General features: G+C 43.9%; 1 protein-coding gene across 1 annotated transcript in view; it reads left to right on the top strand.

The window, feature by feature from the left end:
- The window catches only part of TMIE (transmembrane inner ear), a 40919-nt gene extending 28208 nt beyond the window's left edge, over positions 1-12711 (top strand). The window contains exons 5-7 of the mRNA XM_064441835.1: positions 7753-7902; positions 11463-11483; positions 12410-12711. Of these exons, the coding sequence (XP_064297905.1) occupies positions 7753-7902; positions 11463-11483; positions 12410-12711 (473 nt within the window). The remainder of the gene's footprint in view (positions 1-7752; positions 7903-11462; positions 11484-12409) is intronic.
- The last annotated feature ends 14170 nt before the right edge of the window (positions 12712-26881 follow it).

Genomic DNA, 26881 nt, shown 5'->3' on the forward strand with positions numbered 1-26881 from the left:
ATTTCCTAAGGAAATGCTTATTCTGATGAGAGGTCCAACCCTAACCCATATTTTTCACTGGTGAGCTCAGAATAATATAAAGTGGCTGCTGTTAAAGCTGTCCTCCTTGCCAGTAGACAGGAGAATAGAAAGAGAAAAATAAAAAGAGGTGGAAGGAGCCATGCAGGGAGTTGGCTGAATCCATTCAAACAGAACACAGTGAATGACAGCAGAAGCAAAGATCTGTGGTTGGGAGGAAAGAATAGAGACCTCATCTACAGAATAAACCAATATTCAGTGACTAAATGATAATTAGTAAAATTTAGTACCTATTATCAGAGCAAAGCAATCATTTAAGCACCATAGTTCAGGGTATTGCTGCAGTAAGGAGTTATTTGAATGTATTAGTGTGGGTTAGTGAGAGGTAGGAAGGTTTTTTGACCTCTCTATGCTGTCCTGGTGAGATGTTTGTGCCTATTATGAAAATGAATGCTGAAAAAATAAAGGCTTGCAAGAAAAAAGAAAAAAAGACCAAAAATCCTCACCTCTGTTCGATGCCTGGAGAAAGGTCTTCAAACAATTCAAACAAGAGTCTCACTGAACACACTTTGTTTAGCTTGTTGGGAAGAAGATCAAAAGGCCACTTGATTGCAGCATTGAAGGAAAAAAAGGTATTAAAGGTCATTTCAGTCTAGTGGATAGAGGAAAAAGCAGAGTCTGGAAATTAAAGTGAGGTCAATTCAAATGAAAATTTGAGAAATAAATGTGGCAGGGAGGGTGATTAAACATTGCCATACTCTCCATCCCTTAACAGCTCTCCCCAGAGTAAGGTGGGATTCAATCCAACACAAGTAATTTCACTCAGGCAGTAATTAAACATAATAACCTGTGATGTGCAGAGAGGTCAGATGATGTGATCTAATGGTGTGGACAGACCCTCATTTCCAGACACCAGGAAAATATCACATGTAGAGGCATAGTTAAGCTTGATGGCTGAGCAAATATCGGAGCAGCCCTGACCTCTTGCAGCAGTTCTTTCAGGTTATCCTAAGGGCAATTTACAGAGGCAGACATATGTAAAAACATGTTTTGCTTGTAGTCATATTGGCACAACTATCGGGACTACAATCTCCATCCCTTCATTCTTTGACTCCTATTGTTGCTTTCTAGGAAATTAGTACATTAATCCAACCACCAGATTTCGATTGAAAGAACAGCCATAGAGTGGGATGAAATACAGGACTGAGAAGGATCTTGAGAGGGAACCTAATTAATCTCTAACCTGGCTTTTAGGGCTGACACTCTTACCATCTACGTCCCTCTGTTTTCTGGGAGGAGATCCTGAGGCCCCATTGCCGCAACCTGATCCCAAGCCTTAGTCACAGCCAGGATGGGGTTACGTGCCCTGTAGATGGTTTGCGCACCCTTTAGAGGGAAAGCCTCCTTCTTCTGGATCCCAGCTCAGGGACCTCTCCTGAGGCACTAGTATCTCAGCAATAGCTCTGGTAGCAGCAGTGGCATCTTTCAATGAGACGGTTCAGGCACCAGCATCATCTGAGCCCTCAGGGTGGACCGGTCCTACAAGGAGCCACTCAAGCACTGCTTTTCTTAAGAGCTTAGTAGCCCTCACTGATCATTCCTTTATCACAATTAGCCAGTTATTAACACAAAATACACTAGCTCTGTCCTTAAAGCATCATTGTAGTCACGTAATAAGCAACTCTCCGGGCTTGTCAAAGAGCGTTTCAAACACAAGTGCTGCAGTTAACTTGCCATTGAATACATCTGCATTAATTGCTTGCATTATTAACAATGGAATGGCTGCCTAATTAACTCAGAGCAGCACAGGCTACTCTGCTAAATGTTAATTAAACGCTTCATTGGCACACTGTATTTTTTTCAGCTTCAGAGGGAACAAACCTACTGTGTATTGCAGCCAATTTCCATTCAATTTATAAAACTGTTCCGTTCTCAATCACAGCTCTGCTGAAATATTACACCAAGCAGTCTCTGGGGGAGATATTTCATTTACATCTTTCTCAGCTCCTAGGAGAACCAAGTTGTTTCTTTCCTTCTTTGTGGTTTTTTTTTTTTTTAAATTTACTGCCCAGCTAAACTAGAAGCAACTGTGTTACTGTTGACGAGCTAAATTCACTTTAGTGAAAATTAAAAAGAGACCATGAAGTCTCTTTTTCTGAGACCAGGGTAAGTTGGCCACATGGATATTTAGTTTAATCCAATAGAGCTCCTTTCACAGTGTTTTGTGTATGCTCTTAGCTTGCTTCAATTATGAAACAAAATATTTTAGTTTAAGCTAGTGGGAGTAAACACAGAGCTGTTATTTAGTCACAAGCATCTAATTGTTTATGGTGGATATTATGTATTTAACATTTGCTGGGTTGCTGTACTTCAGGTGATAGGTTTTTGCAGCCATTTCTCAGCTCCTCCAACCTGAATCGTATTGGGTATGAATAGGATGATGTTGCACCCTGTAAAAATAATGAAAACGTGCTAAAAATTGAGAAAGCAAGAAGCTTCAGGGTCCAGTCAGCATTTTTTTAGTATATGCTGAAGAATGAAAATACATCACTTACAATACCTCTTCTGTCATCGTAGATAGCAAAAAGTTGACTCCTTTAAAATGCCCATTTCATAAAGGACCACCAAGTATTTGTTTCCTTCTCGAAAAGTTACATTTCACATGATCAACCTGGCAGAAGCAATGAAAAATTATTTGTCAGCTTGAATCTTCAGTGCGGAAAGAGAACACCACGTGCAGGACCAGACCTGACTTTTTAATTTAAAACAGAAATGTTGCTTCAGGATAGGTGGCTGAATTCCACCGTGTATGTCAGGTAACTGCCAACGAGCAGAGCAATCCACAGCATGTTGTTGAAAAATGAAAAGCTTGTGTTTTAATCGTGCAGTTAATGGAAGATGCTTATTAACACAGTATCACAAGGTTATATATTATTAATACAGAAAAGCTGAGAAAATGGAGATAATTGAAAATGACTCCACTACATTTTGTTGCACAGGATGTTTCTTCTTCTGCTTTATGTAGTTTAATAACAGAGACACCTTGAATAATGCAAGCCTTAGTGGTGAATATTTTCATGGACCTTCCCTGGTGCTAATGGGGCACTGATAAATCTTATGGATATTGCTTTAAGCTCACTGTAGCATCAAACAGGCAATAGTTTACTCAGGCCTCATTTTAGAAGCCTTCTCAAGATCTCAAGTGACATCCAACCTAACTAGTCCCCCAGATACTTCATCCTGTGGACCCAGAGTCAAAAGTGATCAAGTTATCACTATTCAACTGAGCTGCAATTAATATTCCTGTACATATTCATATCCCAAACAAAAACTGTTAGTTTAAGCTGCTTTCATTATACATATTACCCTCATGGAGGTTTTCAGTGTTCTTTTTGTTAGTGTTGTAATTCTTCTACCCTGAGAACACGGGCCTATCAGTTAACGTGCTCAGCTGATGCCATGCCACATACTAAGCTTTTGTAAGGGCATTGCTTTGATGTTTAACTCTCATAGAAGAGAGTACAGTCTGATTCTTGATCCGTTATCTTATAGGAATGGGTATTTTTAAACAGCAATCCTCATTACCAACCATCCTCACATGATGGCTGAATGTAACTGGCGTCAGGCACAGCCGAGTCGGCAGTGATGAAGCAGGTCTGAAGTGAAGCCAGAAACTCATGCCCATGGGTCAGGGTCTGGGTCAATGGGACACATGACCCAGCATGGGCACAGCAACAACATCCACCGCAGTGGACCTTGGGCGGGAGCCAGGCATGAGAGCATCGGCTTAAGAGTCACTCCAAGCGAAGAACAGAGGAACCTCCACTGAGGCTTCTTCTAACTCCTCCTTTGAAGGCCACCAGCTACATTACTTCGCATCTGGCCCTGAACCCAGGCAGCCAAACCCCAGAAAGGGTAATGATGGTGAGGGTGCTCTCAAAACCCTTACAGCCATGTTCAGTTTAAAACAAAAAGATCTCTGCCCTTCCAGTGGAAAATAACATTAGCCTTGGCATCAGCAAAGGCCCAGGAAACGCTACAGGTTACATTGCTTTCTGGTTCGCTTGGTGAATAAATTATCAGTGAGGCAAATACAATCCCACTGGTCTGAAGCAGGAAAAATCTTGAAGTATCCACCAGGCACACAGAAATTATGCTAAGATGTCTCCAAACTTCTATTATGCAATAAGCATTTCACTCTTCAGTTCCAAAGTATGAGATTCACCTCTTCTAACTGAAGGAACCGTTCACACACCTAAATGTAGATCTCTGACATCATTTGGGAAGCCCTTGGGCACATTCATAGAATCATGGAATCATTAAGGTTGGAAAAGACCTCCAGGATCATCAAGTCCAACCCCCAACCCAACACTACCATGTCTCCTAAACCATGCCCTGAAGTGCCACATCTACACACCTTTTAAATACCTCCAGGAATGGTGACTCCCCCACCTCTCTGGGCAGCCTGTTCCAATGCCTGACCACTCTTTAAGTAAAGAAATTTTTCCTAATATCCAATCTTTGTCCAGCCTCTGGCTTTCACTCCAGGGGTCACAGCTCTTCCACAGTCCTGTGTCAGTCTGGCCACTCCGAGCTCTTTTTTTAGTTAATGGGGAGAAAGGCAGATCTAGACAATGATTTATTTGGCATACCTTAAATTTCTGTTTTAAAATGAGATTAATCACCCTGTAGAGATGCTTCTTTCTCTCAATTAGTGATAAAGGAAGCCTGGAGTGACTGTCTGAGACCATAATCTCTAGCTTTGGGACACATAAACCAAAGCAGATGAATTCCACCCACTCTTTCTCCTATGTCTGACCTAGAGGGAAAAGCAAAGACATCCAACGGGCAATAACCTCCCACTAGCAATGAAATAATCATTCCTGGCATCAGTTTCAGTATCCTAAAGCTCCTGTACCAAAATCTTATTAACTCACCTATTCTTTCAAAAAGATAGTGACATTCAGGCCAATACTCAGCCCCCCGCATGGCTTGAGCCTCACACTAAGCACAGCTTGCAAGGGGGATGGAGATAGGAATAGTACTGGATTATTTTCATATAAGCCTCTTGCTCCAGTGGCTGGTTATGAATCATTTCACATGCCAAGACAACATAAGTCCCCAGTACCTCAGTGTAACACTTTATCTCCATTAGAAAGTTAAACAGAGAGCCCAGCTCATGACTGTCATGTAGCAACTAACATTTTTTGTCCTTAGTAATTGAGGAGAAGTAGAACTGTGAGAGGTACAACAACCCCTACTCCTTCCTGCAGGGCTAAGCCACCTACTGTGATACTGGCAGGCATTTTGTCCTTGACTTCCAAGGCCATTGATGAACCTCTTTGGGCTTTACTTGAAAGCTGACAGTGTTATGGTTTATCAATCTCCAGGAAATATGGTGCTAATTTTCCTGGCAGATTTTTCTCAAATGTAAGTAGAGGATTTTCTGGCTTAGTCAAATTCCAGAGTGCTTCTAGGAAAACAATAGATCTTGATTTAAAAGTGGTTAGAGTTAAAACATGTACCCCATTCCCCCTAGTAAATTGTTCTGCTGGTTGCTGTCACTGTTAAAAATATATACTTAAGTCTAGTCTGACCTTGAGTCCTTGCCCAGATACGGAGTACTTTTTTGTCTGCTAGCCTGAAACGGTCTGTGCCATCCCTGGGCTGTGAGGTGGCTGTAGCAGGCTCTGTGGGCAGGTGCACAGTGAAATCCTGCTGCCTTGAATAGCAGGGCAGTCCCAGATGTGTGCTTTCCAGATGTGGTACGTTACCCACCTACAGGCTGCCAATAACGCCATACGTACCTCGCTTTCCTTTTGTAAGACAAGTAAAAGCTGGATGACCCTCAGTTTGTTGCTGACCTTCACGGAAGAGAGAGGATAAAAGCATCTTGATTGCTTCCCCAATTACAGGTTATTGCAATTTCATGTTGTTTTAGGCAACGCACTTCAGCTTCAGGTGTCTCATCCTGTTGTGACATTTAGGTGGCCCTGAGTTGATTCCACTACAACACCTCTGCAGAGAACTGTTTAAGGGGAGCGATATTTTTGGCAGCAAAATTCAGCAAAGGGATAGAGGAGCTGCCACACTTTCCTTGGCAACTTTACACCAACGTCAAAACACTGAGAAAGTTGTTTTACTACTTTCCTTTTCTCTTTTGTTATATGAAGAGATCATGCAGAGCTTGTTCCTGCTTAACCTGATCCCTCTTTACTTAGGAGAGGCTGGACAGGTACAGGACAAACTTTTAGGGAGTAAAATTTACACCAGCAAATGGTCCGTGTGGTGTGTTGTAAAGGCTGTCTGCAAAAAGGTTTTACTCCTGGTGAATAAGAAATGCTCACACTTGGAACCAAACATACAGATTATTTCTCTCATTTCCCTGGATTAGTCTCAAAGGTCTAATACGCTGCTCGTGGTGATACAAAGCCACAGGAGATTGCCTGACTTTTGAAGTGTACAGAAAATTGGACGCCTGCTCCCTTCTCATAGTGTTGATGCCGCATGGGGGAACTCCATTTAAAATAAGAGGCAGAGCATGTAAAACTGATCATACACTATCTTTCCAAGCACAAGGCTCTGCCTGCAGAACCCATTTCCATAAGGTATATAAACAAGGTTAAGAGCTTAGGTAAATTGGAGATTTGAGGTCTTATTTAGAATAGAAGAATCCGTCGAAATATTTTAAAGATGGCAACAAAAAAGCAACTCAAAAGTTCATCTAGACCATGAGATCTCATGCTTCTTGATGTGTTTATGATCTATGGGCCAAGTAATTTTATGATTACCTGTTTCCAAGTTTCGTTCATCTTTTCCCTGAAGTTGCTGCTGTGTTGTTATCAGAAGTGGTACATGGATGGACCAATGACCTGCTCAAGCCTGTGAATTCCTAGTCTAGGAAACCAATCAATAGTGATTTCATTAAAATGAATTGTCTGAATCATTATTAGATTTGCAGATGGAAATTTAGAAATAATGTATAGGTTTAAGCATGAAGCAAAAATACCTCTTCCTAGGAGTAACAACATCAGCCTCATCCTTAACTCATGTAAAAAAGCATAGCTCATGGAAAGAAGCAAGATGGACTAATAAGAGCATGGTGGGGGGGATTTAGGACACCTGGGTTCAATTCTTGGCTTGCGCTAAATGGATTTGGATGAAAGTCAGTTAAGGCATATGTTGAGCTCTTGTTCTGAATCTATTTTGAAGGGTTTACAGCATTTACATGTCAAACTCCTCTTGCTTTCTTCAGCTGGAGGTCCACAGCCCCAGCATCTACCTACCACAAAAAGAATGGCTAAGATGTGTTGTCAGGCACCTCTAGCAATAACACACAGTTGAAGGGTGACAGTACATCTTAATTGCTGCTGTAATTTCCAAAGAGATAATGAATTTAAGTTGTTTATACTCAGAAACACCAGTGGCATATACCATTTAAGGCAATGTTTTACATTGGTTTTGGCGGGAAGGACATGCTCAGTCCTTTACCACAGCTCAACCAAGAGTGAGAATTCTTTATTTTCAGGTAACCCAATTGCTTTAGACTGTGTGACCATATCCCTCAGGCAGGTACTTCCACAGATGTAAATGGCTACATGTTCCCACAGGAAGAAATTCTTCAGAAATTCATTTTTCTTCCTGCAACATCCCCACTGTAAACAGGCCAGCCTGTACTGGGCAGAGATCTGCTGACTAAACTGAATACTCTTGCTTCTCTGTCTCTTTTCCCAGTTATCACACTCTGCTGTATCTTCAAGTGCCGGATTCCCCGGACAAAGAAAGAGATCGAGGCACGATACGCTCAAAGGCAAGCAGCCAAGACATATGCAGACAAACTGGAGACTGTGCCACCACTCAACGAGCTGACAGAGATCCCCGGAGGTACTTCCCATGCCCTCACCTACACATAAAACCCACCTCTTCTTTTGGGGTCGCTTTCTGTGTGCATGAATGCAAAGGGCGAGGTCCTCCCTTAGTGTAAATCAATGTGGCTCCTTGGGCACAACCATTAAGATACTGCTGTGGCTTGGTAAACTCCTCCGTTCACATGCACTAAACCTGCAGCATTTGTGGCAGCAGGCACAGTCCTTTAGATGAAAGGGGCAGCTTCTCTGTCCGTCCAAGTCAGGGTCACTCCTTTGAAGTTCATGTTTAATATTTGCAGACATTCTGATTAATTTTAAGGGCCAGTTCCTGGGTTTGGGGGGGAGGGTGGTGTCAGCAGGAAGAAAAGAGTTGTTAGGGTTTCACATTACCCATAAACAGCTTGCCCCATTTAGATGGCCAAGGGTATTCCTGTCATGGGTCTCTGCTCCTCTCACGCATCTTTCCTGATTCTGTACCCTAGGCTCTACTGAAACTCTCCTAACTCTCTCTGGTCATGTCCAGTCCAGACCTCTCAACTCCCTGCCTGTGGTGAAAGAAGAAGATGAAATGGCCCTGCAAGGAAATTAGGGGACTGCCTTCCTGTCTGTCTGTCTATGGCTTCTCTTTCCTGATGAGATCCATCGTACCCTGGACTCTCTGCTTCTCAGTTCCTTTTCTGCATTTCACTTCTGTTTTCTCAATACCTTTTTTTTTTATTTTATTTTTCCTCTTTCCTGTGTCTCTGCAAGCCCTGCGCTCGGTAGCTTCACGGAAACTGGGAATTTCGTTGACTCAAAATGTGATGCTTCGGTCCATGAAACTGGAGAAAGAGGCAGATAACATGATTGTAGAAATTTAGTCCTACACTAGCAAAATACAGAACTAAGTGCTTAGCAGTAGGAACTCGCACATACCTCAGTATTTCAGAGGTGTTCAGACATCTGACTAATCCTATACTATAAACTGAGGGTGGCCAGACCACGTTCTGGAGCAGAACCCAATTGGCATGAATAAGCCCCTTGTCTATACAGTTAAATTCTCTTAACCTACCTTAAAGTCATCCCAAAGTCTAGTTAATGCACTCCTAGATGTATGAGCAGTCACACATGGAAGTGCTTAGTATTGTATCCTTCGATTTCCTGCCCAAAAGACCAGACTCTGACTCAGTAAGGACAAGCTATAAGCAGATCCCAGAGGGTGTGAAGGCCTGTAGATAGCAGAAAGCCAAATTCACTCATTTTCTGCTGCATCCTCTTCCTGCCTAGCTGGAAGCTGGAAAACCAATAAATTAAGGATGAGAATATCCAGAAGAGACAAAAAGGGTATTTGGGCAGCAGAATGGCTGCTTCACCCCAGAATGCTAATAAATTTTGATCTCCTGTAAGCAGCCTTTACATCCCACAGACACGTACATGTACTCCATCCAAAGGCTGGCTATTTTGGTGTAGATTTAATCAGACGATAGTAAATTATTGCAGCATGAACTCGTCAATAAATTACCACAAGAAAGCAATTTATGGGAAGTCAGCTGCACCATCAAGACTACCTAAATTTTTATCCAGTTAAATGTGAAGCTGAATAGCTGACCACCCTTTGACCTTTGGAGCATCCCAGAACTATGGTCCTGGCACGGTGCAGGGTAGAAGGTTGGTGGATAACATCTTGCTGAGTAGCTGCTGATGTCTGGTAACGGCTCATGAAGACGTGTGCTCTGAAGCTCCTAGTCCTCTGGGGTCAGACATAAATCTGCCCAAGTTGCCCTGAAGGAACTAGTACCAGGGTGGGAGTCATCTAACCACAAGTACATTATCCACATCTTTGAAGTCTGCATCAGCACCAGTTGTCTCAACTTTATCCCTTTATCCACAGTGGAAAATAAAAAGGATGTGTTTCCTTTCACAGTAGGGGAGGTGCTAAAGTGGAAGAGGTAAATTGTGCCTTAAAAATGCCTGTACGTGTCCAGTCCTGGAGACCCGAAAGGACTGACACAGCTGTCGGTGCCTAAAGTGTTAGATGCAAAAGCTATGCGTGATCAAACTCGCCGGTTTGCCCTCCTTCTGAGATTAGTGTGCATCCTGGCCCCAGAAAAGTCTCACTACATGATTTAGGCATTACAATGGAAAGTATGCAAACCTTTGGGCTTCATCTCTGTGCTGTTATTTTCATCTGTACAGAGTGTGATGCTCTGCCATGTCACCCCACTGACATTTGGCAACCCACCTTGATTTATGCAGCCATGAAACATAATGTATGTATTTGTCAACTATTTATATACTTATACTGTTTCAACCCCTGGCAGTCCCAGTCAAGGCCAGTGAGACGACTTGAGTGATTTTAATTACTGAGTGGCCATTAAATGCTTTAAAGATTTCTGTAAATGTCAAATGTTATTAATCATGAATATATTACAACACTTAAACACTCTCATTTCTTGGCATTATTTTACCCTACTTCACATTTACTACGATGGAATATTCCAATGGCCAAATGGCTCTCCATGCACTTTTTTGAGTATCGTATATGGCAAGCCCTTTTACTGGATATAAATAAAATGGACTTTAGGGTTCAGTGTATAAAATGTTATATACAAATTGATTTATTCGTGCTCTGTCTCCCAGTCTGTGGGATAAGTACAAGCAGGACTTGGCTATTGGTGTTGGTGGAGATATACTGTCTGGGTCCGTGGCCTGGAAGATCTTCAAGTATTCTGGTCTGAGGCTGCTCCAGCTGACATTTTTGGGACTTCACCTGGTTCCTACCATATTTGTCCAGAAAGTTGAAATTGTGGTGGGGTTTTTTTTGTTATTCTTCCCTCTTTTTTTTTTCTTTATATGAGATGTCAGGGTTTCCCCTGTGGTTGTAAGAGTTTGTATCATTCTACTCCCATTTGTAGGCACAAATCAATTGCCAGTTCCCAAAGTCAAAGGATGATATTTTATTTTATTGTGCACGCTGAAGCTATATTTTAGGCAACCATAACAAATTCAGGTTTGATTTACACGTGTAATACATTGCTGTAATTTGAAAGTGACACTACAGACATCCACAGCAAGGGGAGATTTGGGGCTACTTACATAGGTTGGAGTCTAATGGCTCCAGGCAGGGGTTGAGCCGTCTCACCGAAGGCCCATACCAAATTACCTCTTAAACCAGTTCACTGTCAGGTTTCCTTAGCCTGTGACAAATGTGAAACAACTTGACTTAGCCTAGGTGCCAGCTGAAGAAAACTAAACAGTGACCAACCGCCCTCCTTTTGCTGAGGTCGCTCCCAGGTCATTGCTACCTCTTGGATGAATGTAATTATTAAGTTGTGTTAATATGGTTATCTATTTACATTTCTGAGCCCTATACTGGGGCTTTTCAGAGAAATAGGTCATGGGAAACTTAGCACATTTTCACTTGTTTTTGCAAAACTTTATACTCTGCTGGTCTTGAGCAAAGGAAAAAAACTTTCCATAAGAAATATATGAAATATGATCTGTGTTTACGTGTCAAGTTACAGCCTGAGCTGAGAGTTCAGTGCATCAAGCTCTGAGGTCAGAAATACTTTTGAGAAAATGAACCACTTCTAGTAGAAGAAAAAATAAGAAAGATGAGTAAAACTTTTCTGCTGCCAAATCCTTTGTCAGAATAATTAAAGTCTGCAGAGCCAGTGTGATACTTACAAGTCTTCTCACCTGAAATGTGGGCACTGAATCCAAGAGCTTCCTAAGTCAAAATATTTCATAAGTAAAGTTATTATAAGCTTCCTGTAACTAATGTGGCTTGTGTGTTAAAACATACCAAAACAGAGGTTCCTATGCACTACAATTATTTGCTACGTGCCCATGGTATGTTGCTGCCATTAATCACAGTGGTACAGCTAGGGAGCCAGTCTCATGGCGGCTGGATGTGGACAGGACATAAGCTAAGCCCGGTTTGTAGTCCTGTGCTAGGCAAGCCATCTTCTGCTTGTCTGTCTCTGAGAGCAAAGATCCCCACCAGAATCCCTACTGCCCACTCTCAGCTGCAGGAGACGTACCCCGTAGAGGAAAACAAAGAGTTAGAAAAGCCAACCAATAAAAATAAAAATAAAATTTAAAAAAAGAAACAAAAACCAACAGACCAAACCCAAGCCAGGTCTGTACTGAACTGCATGAGAGATGTTTGTGTTCCTTCTTGTGGAAGGAGACAACTCCACATTGACTGTCATTATTGGGAAACCCTTACGGCCTGTGCTTATAAAGTTCATGGATCAGTTCCTACCAACAGGAGCCACTTCCTCCAATGGAACCACAACTCAGCTCTTAAAATTACCCATTTTGCTTTATCCCATTCGTCTATCTTCTCAGAACAAAGACAAAAAGCTGGTAGTCAGTGAGGAAAACCGTTGTATAGACAAAGCCTCAGTAGAAGTATTTTCCCTTTGTCCAAGATTTGCCAGCAGGGAGCAGGAGTTTTGCCATCTTCCTGGCTAGTGTCAACCCGAGTTAACTGCTTTCCCATTTTCTTTTTCCCTCCTTGAATACAGCCCAGGTTGCAGAAGAAAAGAAAGAAGAAGTTCCCACTGTATCTGGAAAAGTGGACAAGGCTCAGGGTAAGAAAGATGGATCCAAAGGCTCCAAGAAGAAGGATGGTGAGAAGGACCAGAAAGAAGGATCTAAGAAAGAAGGGAAGGATGGGGCCAAAAAGAAAGGAGAAAAGGGGGGAAAGGACAGTACTGACAAGAAACAAGGTGGTGGGAAGAAAGATGAAAAAGAAGGGGAAGCTGGAAAATCAGGAGGAAGCACCAAAACTAATGGCAAGGCTGGTGGGAATGCCAAAGCCCCAGCAAAGAAGAAATGAACCTGCTAAAAGCCAGTGCTGGCAGTCTTTCAGGGAGGACGCTGCCAAATTGCTGTGGGTAGAGCACTGGGAGCAGGTAGGACATGCTGTCTCCATATACTCAGGCTGTTGAGTGCCACTGGATGTATGGATTTATTACTTTTTGAAGACCAAGTCACTGGTTTTTTGTCCACCGAAAGAAAATCTGGCCATTTGGCTAAGCAGGATCTTGTAAATGAAATGCACTGTGTGGAGCTACGTGATGACAACAACTAGAACTAAACTGCAACCTGGAGTGAGTATCAGGACTTTGGCTAAGCATGGAAATGCACAGAGATTAAGATCTAAACTAATGGAAGGACTTGATCATGTAAAATTTCTTCTTCTTGAAGACCTTAAGGAGTTTGATAAGTATTTACTAGTGCTCATCTCCTCCTAAACAGGACTTGCATGTGGGTAATTTTAGAGATTAAGTAAATTATGGATGCTAAAACCCAAAGAACGGAGTTTCCTAAGTCATAGCTCATGTGGTTTCTGAGGGATGACTTGGACACTCTTGGAGAGAGCTTTCCTTCCTTCTCAGATGCCTCTTTCTCTGGACTGCTGAAGGAAATACAAAGAGCTGCATATGCCCCAGAAGATTTATCCACCTTTTTCTCTTCTCTGGTGAAAGACACAAACCAAGCTGTAGGAGGATGTGCACAGAATAAAAGCAGCCCGCGTCTGTGCTGCTGTAGGCAGCAGCTATCCTCTGTTCATCATCCCTTCAGGAGAGGCAGCAGATGACAAGAGCCCACTGGGACAAAGGGGATGTGAAGGTGATCAGCAGTTTGCAGCAGAAACTCAGGGTCTCAGGGGAACAGGGCTGAATGCATTCCTGTCTTTGCTCTCTCCCTGAGCGGTTTTGAAACCAGGGATTTTGCTACAATTTTATGCGGCTGCTATTTCTCTCACCTCCTGGAAAATTTTGAAGAGTAGTTTTATCAGAAGCAGATTTTCTCCTACTGTGTTTTGTAAATATCTCAGCAATTTATGCCTTAAGATTAACATGGGTTATTTAGCTAAAAACCTAATGGGGGATGGTTTTCAAGCTATCGTAATGACTAAAGCTCTACCTATCGTCTCTGCTGGATGCACCATCTCTGAGTATGTACGCTGGCATGGCTTTGTCTACTTATGGGGCAGGGGGGGAGTTATCTCCAGTGGTTTATTTGGCTCCAGCCCCATAAGTTAGATTTATATTAATCCAACTGCTTTCTATTCACCCTGCGGTTTCAACACAGACGGAGAGCTGATCTATCGCTGCAAAGATATTTCTCACCTGTCCCACCTTCCCTTTCCCCTCTCTCTTCTACCCAACCCATCCCAGTAGAAAAAGAACCCAGCAAAATGAAGAGCATGTTCTGCTGTGTTAATGAGGTCAGTCAGGCCCCAGAAGCGCCAGAGCTACTGAAGGGGTGGTGTAAGGCTTGAGGAGCAAAGATGAAAAAGATGTTCACGACCAGAGAGATATTTATTAAGAGCAAGATCGGTGGCAGCTCACTGCCTCCAGGCATGATCTGCCATGCTAGAGGAGTCCTGAGGGAAGTCAGGGTCAGAAATCCTGCCCCTGTATGCAGACAAGTGGTTGGACATCCTAGATCTCCATCCACCGCAATGATGAGTGTGAATATCTATGTTATAGATCTCTATGTTTAAGTCCGAGTCTCAGTCGCACTCCTGATTTTTCAAAGGCTGAAGGTGAGTGGGGATTGCAGCTTCCAGGCAGGAGTGGAGGACCTGTTTTCAATTCCCTCTTCAGCCTGCGAGGTCTCAGATGCCCGGATTTATGGCTCAGGACAACTACTGAGCTGCATGTAAGACAAGGAAAATTACTTTTATCCACTTCTTCAGCTGGAACAAAGGGGAATACAAGAGTCATGCAGTCAGCTGGGGAGGAGGCAGCCCTGCAGGAGCACAGGTCTGTAACCCAGTCTGGGTGTGTATGTGTAACACCCAATGAGGTCTCTGTTCATATTAACACACCTTCACTCAGGGAGCTTCAGAGGCTCCTGGTGCCACATGTAATGAAAGCACATTGATTCCGACACACGCAACCATGACGAGTGTCAATCGTCGTATTTCAGTCACCTGCTTTCTTCTGTTCTCTCCCTGTTTAATTGATTTATTTCATAAGAAGTCACAAAGAAAAGAAAGGAAAAAAGATTTCTTTTTTAAAATCTTCCATTCAGGCCATACTATTTGCCTGTGTGCACAGATGTCACTCCCTGGGAACTGCACAAGGTTGCAGGAGCTCACTGTGTATTTTGGGGGGACTGAGTGGATGCCTACATCTTATAAACTCCAGTTCACGGGTAAAGCAGCCGTAGGAGGGGATCCAGCTGTGATTTGGGCAGGAAGGACTGCTTCCCCGTCCCACAGCTGGAAATATGCTGTGGTGCTGTTAATCCTGCTGTTAAAGCTCCTTATGATGTACAGAAAGAGGATGCTGACTCAGTCTGTACTTATTTGAGGAGAGGGAAGAGGAGCAGATCTATTCCTGATCCGAAAGCTTCAATGAAGAAAATCTGCCCCTTTGCTTGGTCATTAATCTCACTATCACAGAATAAAATAGCACTTTCCTTAACCCCTTCCTCCCCAATACCACCACCATTGCTCTCACACAAAAAAAAAAAAGAAAAAAAGAAAGAAGAAAGAAAAAAAACCCTGCATCTGGGACTGCTGCAGCCTTTGCAATTTATCTTAGTTAAATTCTGCCAGGATCAGACAGAAAATACGTTAAAACACTTACGTATTGGATCACACTAGTTTGTGGACATACCTTGCTGAAGAAAAAGATGCTGTGTTAATTAAAAAATATAAAAGTTTCTCCTTGGAGAATTACCAGCCCTGGGTCACCTGAGGGGATGCATCAGCTTGTCTCTGCGTTGTCAGAGTGACAGTGTACGGGTGGAATGAAGGGAATGCATCACTGGGGCTGACTTTCAGGGAAACATCCTGCCTGACAAAGCTTATCATAATGTCTGAAGTGGGCATGGAGGGAAGTGAATTTACAGGTACAGTCCCAAACTGGTGTGTCTTTTCCTCTCGCTCATATTACAGTGGTTAGGTGGAATCTGAAAGCAGATCTCAAAGGGTGTAAAACAGCGCTGCTGGGGTGGGGCGCACTGACCAACAGCAGCTTGGGAGCTGCTTTTTACACCACCAGATGGAGAAATTGCATTGGAAAAGTTACATCCACAGTTGCTGAAGCTTTGCCAAGTGAATCATTAATGACAAGGTTGGAGATACGCTGATTTCTCTGAAAACATAAGTGAGACAACAAATCCTAGAGGCCAAAAGTAGGATTTAAGAACCAAGGCTCAGACACCCAGGTAGTAATGACAGTAGCTCTGCTTTCCTTGGATTAGCCTGGTGGTCTGTGCGTGGCAAGGATGGTGTGGAGAAAACAAACCGAGACAGTACAGAGCCAGGACGAGGAAGAACTTGCACGATCTGCTTGACATATTCCATAGCTTTCCACTAGAGGGGACCTTGTTCTTCCTTTGTAATATGTCGGGACAGCTTTAAAAGTCGTTTGTGATGGATATATTTTGCCTTATTTGTGGTGTTAAAACAAGCCTGGCATTGTTAACATCTCTTCTTGGGACTAAAGACTGCCATGGCAGTGGTTTACCCACCAGTGCCATCATATCATTTTCTAGTATTTTTCTTCTGCTGGTTAATAGAGGCAAGAGTTCAGCTGACAGCAGCTTAATACCCCAAGGGCACAGCTGATGTAAGAGACATCAAGAAAATAGTTATTGGCTTTGGTCAGCCTAACTAGGTGTGTGGTAAGTTCCGTAAGTCTGGATGGGCAGGTCAACAGGAGGAGATGGGAAGCTGAACTTTTTAAATTTCATTCCTGGTTCATTTGGGAAAGAAGCCCATGGAAAAGCTGTTCACATTATTTTCCTCCTGCTACTTTTTCCTTGTTGGTTTTGCTTTCAATATTAATGAAGAGCAGAAAAAACTAAGCATAAGGTCTGTGCTGTTCTGCCAGGAGACACTAGACATGAGGTGCATCTATTGCTAGGAAATGTCATGATACCTTTTCACCACTGAATTGCATCTTCCTCCAAAGGATGAAATCCTCTGGAGTAATAACAGATTCCCCAGAGGCTCTCAAGGAAAAATATGGTCTTTTTCTCCCTCTCTTTGTACTTCCCTACACAGTAAGACTCTGAATAAGAACTGCTGCTTCTTATTGATTTCATAATACAGACCTAGATACTAGAAGTATCTTGGAACTACCTTCTGAAAGTAAATTCTCTGTTTCGAGCTCCCTTTTGAGATGTAGCAAGGAAGAAATCTGGATCACCTGTGCTGTTCTGATCACCTGGTTAGACCCATGGAGAGCAAATAAGGTCTTCACTAGGACTGAGAGATTCCCCCTTCCACCAGGTGACATGTGGGCTCCCAAACCAGAGGTAAAGCTGTTAAAACCATGGGTTTTTCCTTCCAGTGGCCAAAAAAAGAAAAGGAACAACCCCCCAATATTTCCAGGACTGGTGATAGACCTTTTCATCTGTAGGTCAGGTTGGTCTTTACGTTACAGTCATGGGTGGCCATTTTCAAAGAGATAGAGGTTTGTAGGCTTAAAGAAAAGGCTCTTTTCAGAAATAAAGGGCTGCAAATTTCTCCTTTCCCTCTTTTTCTTTCCTTCATTTTTTCACGAGGGGGGTGGAGGGAGGAACTGGGGTCCTTTGAGCACGTTCCTGCAAATGCCCCAGCCAGCTAAACACCCTCATGAGCTATAACTCCCAAAACCCTAAGGTGTCTTAGAGATGCATCAGACAATAACTGTGAGATAACCCTGGCTCTCTACTGTTCCTCATTTCATGTGGCATTTTGCACGGCACTCTCCTCATTTCTACACATAGACCCAAAAGACTTTTATGGTCCTAATCTTTTCTGGCTAAACAAAATACATCTTCGTTTGCCGAATCCCTGATGTACTGAGTCCCTTGGTCTGGACTCCTGCAGACTAAGAAGTGTCATGCAGGGTAACTGGGGCACAAAAGGCAATCTGTTTAATGTCAGAAGCAAAATACAGGACAATAGATGGGACCTGAGCACTGATCTTGTGAAACAGGGCTTTGTGCACATTTCCGTCTTAAGATGCTCCAGGGATTTGATCTAAAATAATAGTGGTGGAGCCTCCCTGAACTTTGCTATCTTCTCTTACCATAAAACTGCCTGTCAAAACAAAGTTATTTGCAGGGAGGTCATAGGACACAATAGAAATTCTTCTATTTAAGACACAATAGAAATGCATGTTCACTTTCAAAATCTGGTGTTGAGAAACTAAAGAGGTGATACAGTGCTCTGGAGGAACTCATTTTGCTTTGAGGAGAGTGAAGGGAGAAAGGAAAATAAGACATAAAGAATTTTGTCATTGGCCTTTCTATGGGCTGCTACTCACAGCTCTCTTGAGTCTGTGATTCTAGGGAAGAAAAAGTGTCCTTTTATTTACCTCTAGACCGGGAGAGTCCTTCAGGAAATCTTTGGTCCATACTTGACCTGTTCTTTTTGCCTTTCCTGGGCATTTTGAGCTACCATCCAGGACAAGAGGCTGCGCTGCAGGGGCCTTTGGCTAGCCTAATGCTGAAGGGTTACTGGATTTTAGTGGCCTTTGGACAGATGATAACCTATTCTTATGATCCTCTGTTACATGTCTTGCTTGCTGCCTGGGGTCTGCAGCCACTTGGGTCCTGCCTTGCTGTCTCTCAAAAGCTGAGACATGTTTTGGTGGTCTCTACCTGATACTATTTCTATCACTCAAAGGCCTCTTGCCAGCTCGTGCCATTAGGGAAAGGTTCTTCCCCCAGAGGGTGGTGGGGCCCTGGAACAGGCCCCCCAGGGAGGCATCACGGCACCAGCCTGGCGATGTTCCAGAAGCACTTGGACAAGGCCCCCAGAGACACGGTGTGAATTTGGGGTGTCCTGTGCAGGGACAGGAGCTGGGCTCGATGGTCCTTGTGGGTCCCTCCCAGCTCAGGGCATTCTATGATTCTGTGATCCCCTTGGATGTGAAAAGTCTGTCTGTGGCTGATCAGATGAGCTCTGGACTGTTTGTTCCTTGGTACGACGAGCAATGGCTTTGAAACAAAACTCCTTGAAGCAGAAAGCCAGCTCTGTGCTTTGCAGCAAGGGCCTCTCCCTTGCTGTTTGTCCCTCCTATGTCTTGTAGTGCTGCTCTCCCTCCATCCCAGTCTCAAACGGCTTGGCTCTGAAACTCAGTCACATCTTTTTCTTTGCTCAGGAGATAGGAAGTAGCTTATGGGGGGCTTTCTCCATAGGCAATGCATTCAGAATACCAATTTAATGAGTTTCTTTTACAGGCTTTCAAATATTCCCTGGCTCCATGCTATCACACAGTGGTGTATCTTACTGATGCCAATGCTTCCATATGGGGATTATGATTTTTTAAAATTCATTTTAAACATCCCTGGAGACTTTATTAAGACTTCCTGTAAGAGGACAGGGAGTCTAATACAGAAGGAAAGAAACAGGAACTTCGATTTTCAGTAGAACAGGGCTTGACTTTATAAATGAAATGCACTCATGCTCTCCCCCACCCTGTCCCCATCCCGTTTCCCCCCTCCCCAGCCCATAAAACAGACCCTAGGATCAATGCCCCATGTGTATAGAAATAAAGACTAATCGTTTAATTTCTGTGGCTTTCTGTTTGATGAGTCGTTGAGCTGGGAGAGGGACAGAACTGCTGTGTAGGGCACAAGTCCAGTCCTGGCTGGAATGTGCTGTCAGGGGCGAGTTGGTGGGGACGGCAGATACATGGACGAGGGGGGGGACACGTTCACTGAGGGTTGCTTGTGTTGTGTGTTTCTTGATATTAATGAAAGGGCTTAACACACATTTCCCCTTTTCATTTTCTCTCTTAGTCAGAGAGGTGGAAAGCTGGGCTGAGCTGACCCACTGGGTGGTGGCATGTGGTTGAGGAGAGATCCCAGGGAGATGCTGTCCATAGCCTTTGGGAAACCTCTCTCCTGGGGAGCACAGACTGTCAGGCAACAGCAAACACGACCTGAGGAGTACCAGCCTTTCAGCTCAATGAAGCACTTTCCAGGAGATATGTGCTCCATAGGACCATCTTCAACCTGTGCAATAAACAGGCATGGCTTTGATTGCCCCAGAACTTTTTTGGGGGATCAAAAATTACTATCTCACATATATGTTTGAAAATATAGCAGGGATTTGTTGTTATCCATTACCACTCTGGAGACAGAAGGTTGAGGGAAAGAGTCCAAAGGAATACTTGTTTAATGCTGTCTCTGTTCTGGTAAACACCAGAGCCTTACAAACTTTCTACTGCCCACTGCCCATACCAGGCCTAGGTCGTGAGCTCTCCCATGTCTCGAGATGCACATCCTGAGGTCCTTCTGAAATCCCATCTTCCCTGAGCAGGATCAGTTGCATGAGGAATATGTGAGCTTCAGGCTATGTAGCCTTTTACTTCCAAGGGGCAGGACGGGAAGGAACGGATGCAAGTCAGCACGGACACTGCAGAGACAGAATCAAGCTTACCTCTGCCAGAATGGTCCTTATCAGCCCATGCAGGGTTGTTTTAACAGCTGGCTGTGAGGAAATGAGCTGGATGGGGAGGCTGTGAATGCAGATTCCCAAAGGCAGATGTGGAGTGTAGGAGTACAGCCTGCAAACAAGCTGCCTTCCAGAGAGGGTTCCCTTAACCAACAGGACCTGGGCCAGAACTTGCTTAGGGTACAAGCAATTGTCTGGTGCCCTATAGTCTGGAGGGCACAAAAGATGTGAGCCATCCAGGCCTCTGTTCCTAACAGCCAAACAGCAGCTTGTGGTGGCTGTGCTGGATTGTGTGCCTGAAAACACTGGAAAGGAGATGTCTGGAGTGGATATGGCACGGGGAGAGGGGTAGGACCTTGGTTTCATGGAACTGAGGAGCTGGTGAATGGGTGGGGAGCGTGGGACTGAGTGTGGTTAACTGAGGGAGGGAGGGTATGAGCGGGACAGGGAGGCAGAGCTCATGCCCCTGATTTGGTCAGGTTTAGGTGTGATGAGATCAAGGATGGGTCATAAAGCTTTTCCATCTGGCTAAACACTTGTATTTACTTTTCATAGCATCATAGAATCATTCAGTTTGGAAAAGTCCTTCAAGATCATTGAGTCCAACCATTAACCTAACACTGCCAAGCCCAGCGCTAAACCGTGTCCCGTCCCTAAGTATTACATCTACACATCTTTCAAATACCTCCAGGGATGGTGACTCAGCTGCTTCCCTGGGCAGCCTGTTCTAATGCTTAACAACCCATTCAGTGAAGAAATTTTTCCTAATATCCAATCTAAACCTCCTCTTGCACAACTTGAGGCCATTTCCACTTGTTCTATCACTCATTACTTGGGAGAAGAGACCAGCCTCCATCTTGCTACAACCTCCTTTCAGGTAGCTGTATAGAGTGGTAGGTTCTTCCTCATATGACTTGTTCTCCAGATCCTTCACCAGTTTCATTGCCCTTCTTTGGACACCCTCCAGCACCTCAATGTCTTTCTTCTAGTGAGGAGGCCAAAAATGAACACAGTTGAGAGTATCCACATCTAAATCTTGCTTGGGATCCTAGTTGTCTTAGCCTGGCTCTTTCCTGAGGTGTGTATAGTGGAGAAGGGACACCAGGTGAGATAGAGCTGTGTAAGAGCAGCATATCCCACAGAGCTGGACAGCAATAGGAAGCAAAGCTAGACGTTCAGAGATAGACAATAGGGAAAAAGCTAGATATCCAGAGCTAGAGGGGGCAGAGCTGCAGCTTTGTCTTCAGAAGCAACAGCATCCACTAGTCCAGACATCTGGGAAAGGGCAAAAAAGTCAACTGATCCAAGGAAGGAGATAGTAAGCAGCCTGACATATACGTGGAAAAAATTTCTAGGCAAAAAAAAAGAAAAAAAAAAAGGCCCAGACATATGGTAATAGTAGAAGCACGGATGTACAGATCCAACAGCTTGACTCTCACAGTCCAACTATTATGGCCATAATGTCATGAAGCGCAGTCTAATTCAGGATAGACACTTGTCAACTCTGGGCACAAATCCTGTTCTCGTTGCACTCAGAGGATACACCTATGCTGGTAAAGAAATAAGCCAGCACCCGTTCTCTGGCCCAGAAGCCATCTGCCCCACCAGGGCGTACATCCACATAGCTGAAATCTGAAACATTCTGGTTGCATCCAAACTGCGCAGTTGGAAGGCTTCCTGGCTTGTGATAATGCCTGAACAATACCCAGGAATTGTTTTGGAAAATATTAGTTAACCTGGGCCAAAACCATGCTAGAAACTGAGCTAAAAAATTAACAGCATAGGTGGTATTAGAACAACATCTGGCCCATGTCCTGGTCTTGTTGAGTTGCTGGTATAAAGACAGTAAGTGCTAGCAGTTCCAGCAACTGCTGACGGAAGTTGTAGGTGATGGCAGACCCTACACACATGGGGTTGTCTCTTCTTTTGTGGGCTCATTGGGTGTGTTTTTCTCTGATACTTTGGGCAAAACCTTTGCTTTTTGTACAGTGCTTTGCAAACCCACGCCATTTCCCACAGAGCAATGTAACAGAAGTCCTCCCTTAGCTCTGTTAAGGTTCCCCACCTCCTATCAGAGATATGCCCATGCTATAAATGTCTGCCAAGCATAAATCAACTGCCATTCTTTCCTCTCCTCCCTTTCTTTCCTTCAGAGAAGTATCCTGGGCTTAATTCCCAATTTTCACTCATTTGTGTGTCTAAGAACTGCCCTATGGGTGATTTCTGATGCCCATAAGAATGATCCTCACAGGCCAGTGATGGCATGCTGAGACAAGCAACTGTAAAATAAAACATCAAGATAAAGAAGAGGATTCAATTTAATTTAAAATTTCCACCCAGACTTTTTCTCAGCAGTTGGGAAAAAAATACATGTGTTCTCAACAGCAATATATTTTGGGGGTTTTGAGGGAAAATGGGAAGTTTTTTCACTGGAATTATTCATCCAACCCTGACTGGAAAAACCCTATTAGGAGATTCTGAGACCTCATGCCCTCTAGTTGTTGGAAACAGTCACTTGTGAATTTCCTTGATTGCCACAGAATTGTCAGGTATCGGCTTTGGATATTAGAAAATTTGCCCATCTAAAGCATTTCTGGAGCTGTTCCTGTATTGAAAAGCTTTATTTGTATGTTCAGAGTATTATTAGCTTCATTACAGAGGAAAGACAAATCTGCTGAGACTCTTCTTTGATGCAAAAGAGATGGTGGAGACAGTGGAGCTTCAATAAACTGCTGTTTCCCATGCCTGCACACAGACTTCAGCAGGGATTCTGGCATCAGCCTCAGGCACAGTAACCGAGACAACAAAGCCAGATAATTGCAGGGCAATCACTGAAGATATGGGAAGGGGAAGGTGGCCTGTATTTTGTTTTACCATCATTCAAGGGGCACAATGTAATGCTCAAGGAATATCGTAGAAAGAAGACACTTGGAAACTGCTCTGCTGGGATATTTACCATGCCACTGCGATGAACCCCGGAGATGAAATGAGGGGTTACCTCGGGCTGGCAGCTGATCACCAGCAGGGTTCTGCAGGGATCCATCTTGGGGCCAGTAGTCTTTAATGTCTTTGTAAATGACTTGGATGCAGGACTGGAAGGAACACTAATTAAATTTGGTGATGACACAGAACTGGGAGGAGCTGTTGACACTCCCGAGGGCAGGGAGGCCCTGCAGAGGGTCTGGGCAGGCTGCAGAGCTGGGCAACCACCAGCCCTATGGAGTTTAACAAGGGCAAGGGCCGGGTTTTGCCCCCGGGGCAGGGCAGCCCTGGCTGTACAGACAGACCGGGGGAACGAGGGGCTGGGGAGCAGCTCTGCAGGGACCTGGGGGCTCTGGCCGACGGCAAGTTGAACACGAGCCAACAGCGTGCCCTGGCAGCCCAGGGGCCCAGCCGTGCCCTGGGGGGCACCGAGCCCTGCATCGCAGCCGGGCGAGGGGGGGATTGTCCCGCTCTGCCCCGCGCTGGGGCGGCCTCACCCCGAGTGCTGTGGGCAGGGTTGGGCGCCGCAGGACATTGGGGGTATAAAGGTACTGGAGAGTGTCCTGAGGGGGCCACGGAGTTGGGGAAGGGTTTAGAGGGGAAACCGTACGAGGAGCGGCTGGAGTCCCTGGGGTTGTTCAGCTGGAGCAGAGGAGGCCGAGGGCAGCCTCATGGCGCTCTGCAGCTCCCTCCCGAGGGCAGGAGGAGGGGCAGGGCTGGTCTCTGCTCTCTGGTGCCCAACGCCAGGCCCCGAGGGAACGGCAGGGAGATGTGCCAGGGGAGGGTGAGGCTGGGCATTAGGGGAAGGTCCTTCCCCCAGAGGGTGGTGGGGCCCTGGCACAGGCTCCCCAGGGAGGCATCACGGCACCAGCCTGGCGATATTCCAGAAGCACTTGGACACGGCCCTCAGAGACACGGTGTGAATTTGGGGTGTCCTGTGCAGGGACAGGAGCTGGGCTCGGTGGTCCTTGTGGGTCCCTTCCAGCTCAGTGCATTCTCTGATTCTATGACTCTATGAACCAGGTCCATTGCCTTCGTGTTGCGAAGACTGTGCATTTCTAAGGTTTTGTTTTACACCTAACATTTGGGAGATCATCAGATTGATGCAGGAGGTGGGCCACATTTCTCTTTTCTCATTTCTAGAGATATGAAACATCGGTGCAGGTTATAACCTGTTTCCACGGAAGATAAATGTGGGCTGCCTAACTGAGAGAAAAAGAGGTAAATTTACCAGAAATCATAACCATGGAACTAGTGAATAGAGGACTTTGGATTGGTGGTACGTCTGTGTTAATACCCACCTATCACAGGTGGCCTTTATATACATTTCCAGGTAAATCCCATTAAACAGGGTTACCTAGAAAAAAGATATATAAAACCACTGAATTTTCTGTGAATATATGTTCTTACATAATTCTGGCACATATGAATGCTAGATGTTAATTAAAAATGAAAAATTATCTCAAGGACTGAATAGAAGCCGAGGCTGAACATGGTGGAACTATGCTGGAATAAAAGGTGGCCTTTTCTTTCCTTGGGAGCTTCAGACCTGACTTAAAAGAAGAGCAATAATGTCTGAGACAGCTAACCTGAGCATTTTAGGTGGTGTATGAGAGCTCCTGCATTTACCAAAGACATTAGGTTCAACCTCAGGTTACTAGACCGAGCTTTCAGAAGGTGAACTTCAGATTTTCTTCAAAAACCCACTGTCCTGCCGCTCACTGTAAAAGTCTCAGCGTGACTTTGTTGTCCAATATAAGCTGTAACTGATGTCCTACATTTCCCAAACAGCTTTCTTTTTTTCAGTTGGACCCTTGAAAGCATGAAGGTGATTTGAGGGACACATTCCTCATGGAAAATCCTCAAAGGGAAACAGGTTCTTGTCCACAGAAAAAGTAAAAGTAAGTAAAAGTATCTGATCTGAGCCCTTCAGACAGCAGTCATTCTCCTCTGCAGACTTGAAAAACTCAACCAAGCACAGGAACTGGCAAGAAGGAAGATGCCACTTATGTAAGCGCTGACCTGCTGTCTGTTGGGATTTTACCCATAAAATAGACTGTAAATTTACAATAGGATTTAGGCCTAATGACTTAGGCATCTAATGACTTAGACATTGAATATGAACTTCTGAGAAAAAAAGAGGAATGCTTGAAAATTCCTGTTTCATTTCAGACTAACATGTTCATTGTGTGGGGGACGTTTTTAACTTCACACATATCAGAAAGCCACCTAGCCTGTATAATTTGAAGAATACCCACCAGCAGAAATGAGACCTCCAAAACACAGTTCTGGCAAAACAGCCATATCACATCTGATCCAATAATGCCATTTAATTCTTTCAACAACTTCTTAGCTAGTTTGCCAAATCAGATTGTCCCACCAGCCAAAAAAATCTCGGAAGGCTGCCAAACCTTTCCAGACAAATTCCCCAAACTGAATATTTTATCCTGTTATGTACTGGAAAGAGACAGACAGAAAGAAGAGTCCATTTTATTCTGTTACTGAGAATATACGTAACAGTTCAATCTGAGGACTTTCAGAGAAGCATTTCAGTGGTGCAGGAAGCTAATGGCTAAGAGGCACTAAAGAAAATTTGGAGAAAATCAAACCCCTATTTTTCTTTTACTTTAGTTCAACTTAAGAACACTTTTCTAAACACTGTTTCAAAATTCACACGTTTGTGAATAGGAAAGGAGTGGCTGGATGTAACCCCTTTGTTGTAAAAGTGGAAAATAAGGAAAGTTATTGGCAAGGGCTTAATGAATGCTGAATCACAGAAAAAATTACTGTGAATATCTGAGAAGGTTGGTTTGTCTTACACCACATTTGGAGTCAGCGGTGAAGGTCAAAGTTGTCCAGACAGAGGTGAGGAAGAGCATCAGAGAAGCAAAAATAATGGCCTGCAAAGAAAAATGAAGCAAAGTTCTACTATAGAGAATGCCAATAAAAGCCTGGAAATAGTTTTCAAAAGCTCAAAGATTACTAACTAGATCAAAGAAATATTGTGTTTTCCTGGTTCATTGCAGACAGAACAAGTGAAAATGAACTTAATTACAGAAATAGACGTTTAGGGCAGGGAATAGAGCAGACTCCAAATGATGACAGTAATGAATTATTGAAATCTCCCTCACTGTAGGATTTTAAGAACAGATTAGATGCAAATCATGGTTGGTTTGGGTGGAGCTGTTTCAATATTGGGGCTGTGACATGGAACTAGAAGATGTCTTGGGTAGAAAGGTGGTGGGTTTGTACGCACACGATGTGCCAGATTTCCAGTTCAGATTAGAAGTCATGAGACTTGTTTAAATAATTTCAAAAAATATGGCTTTGGGAATGCCCTTTTTTCATAGGACTTTCTGCTTTCAGAGCTTCTTACTCCATATTTCCAGGTCTTGTTCTTCCAACACAAAGAAAATGGGAAAAAATATTATGTAAAAGTTGATTTGAAATCTACCAGTTGTCTTCTTCGTGGTGAAAAATAACATCTTCTTTATGCAAGTGATCTGTCCTTCTGAATTTAAGTAGTTTTTAAAAGATCTGAAGCACAGTTAGAACAAGGTAGTGCAATGGTTAGAGGGTTAGCTCAAATCTTGGGATCAAGACACTC

Source organism: Phalacrocorax carbo, chromosome 2 (assembly GCF_963921805.1).
Source record: "Phalacrocorax carbo chromosome 2, bPhaCar2.1, whole genome shotgun sequence".
NCBI classification, from domain to species: domain Eukaryota; kingdom Metazoa; phylum Chordata; class Aves; order Suliformes; family Phalacrocoracidae; genus Phalacrocorax; species Phalacrocorax carbo.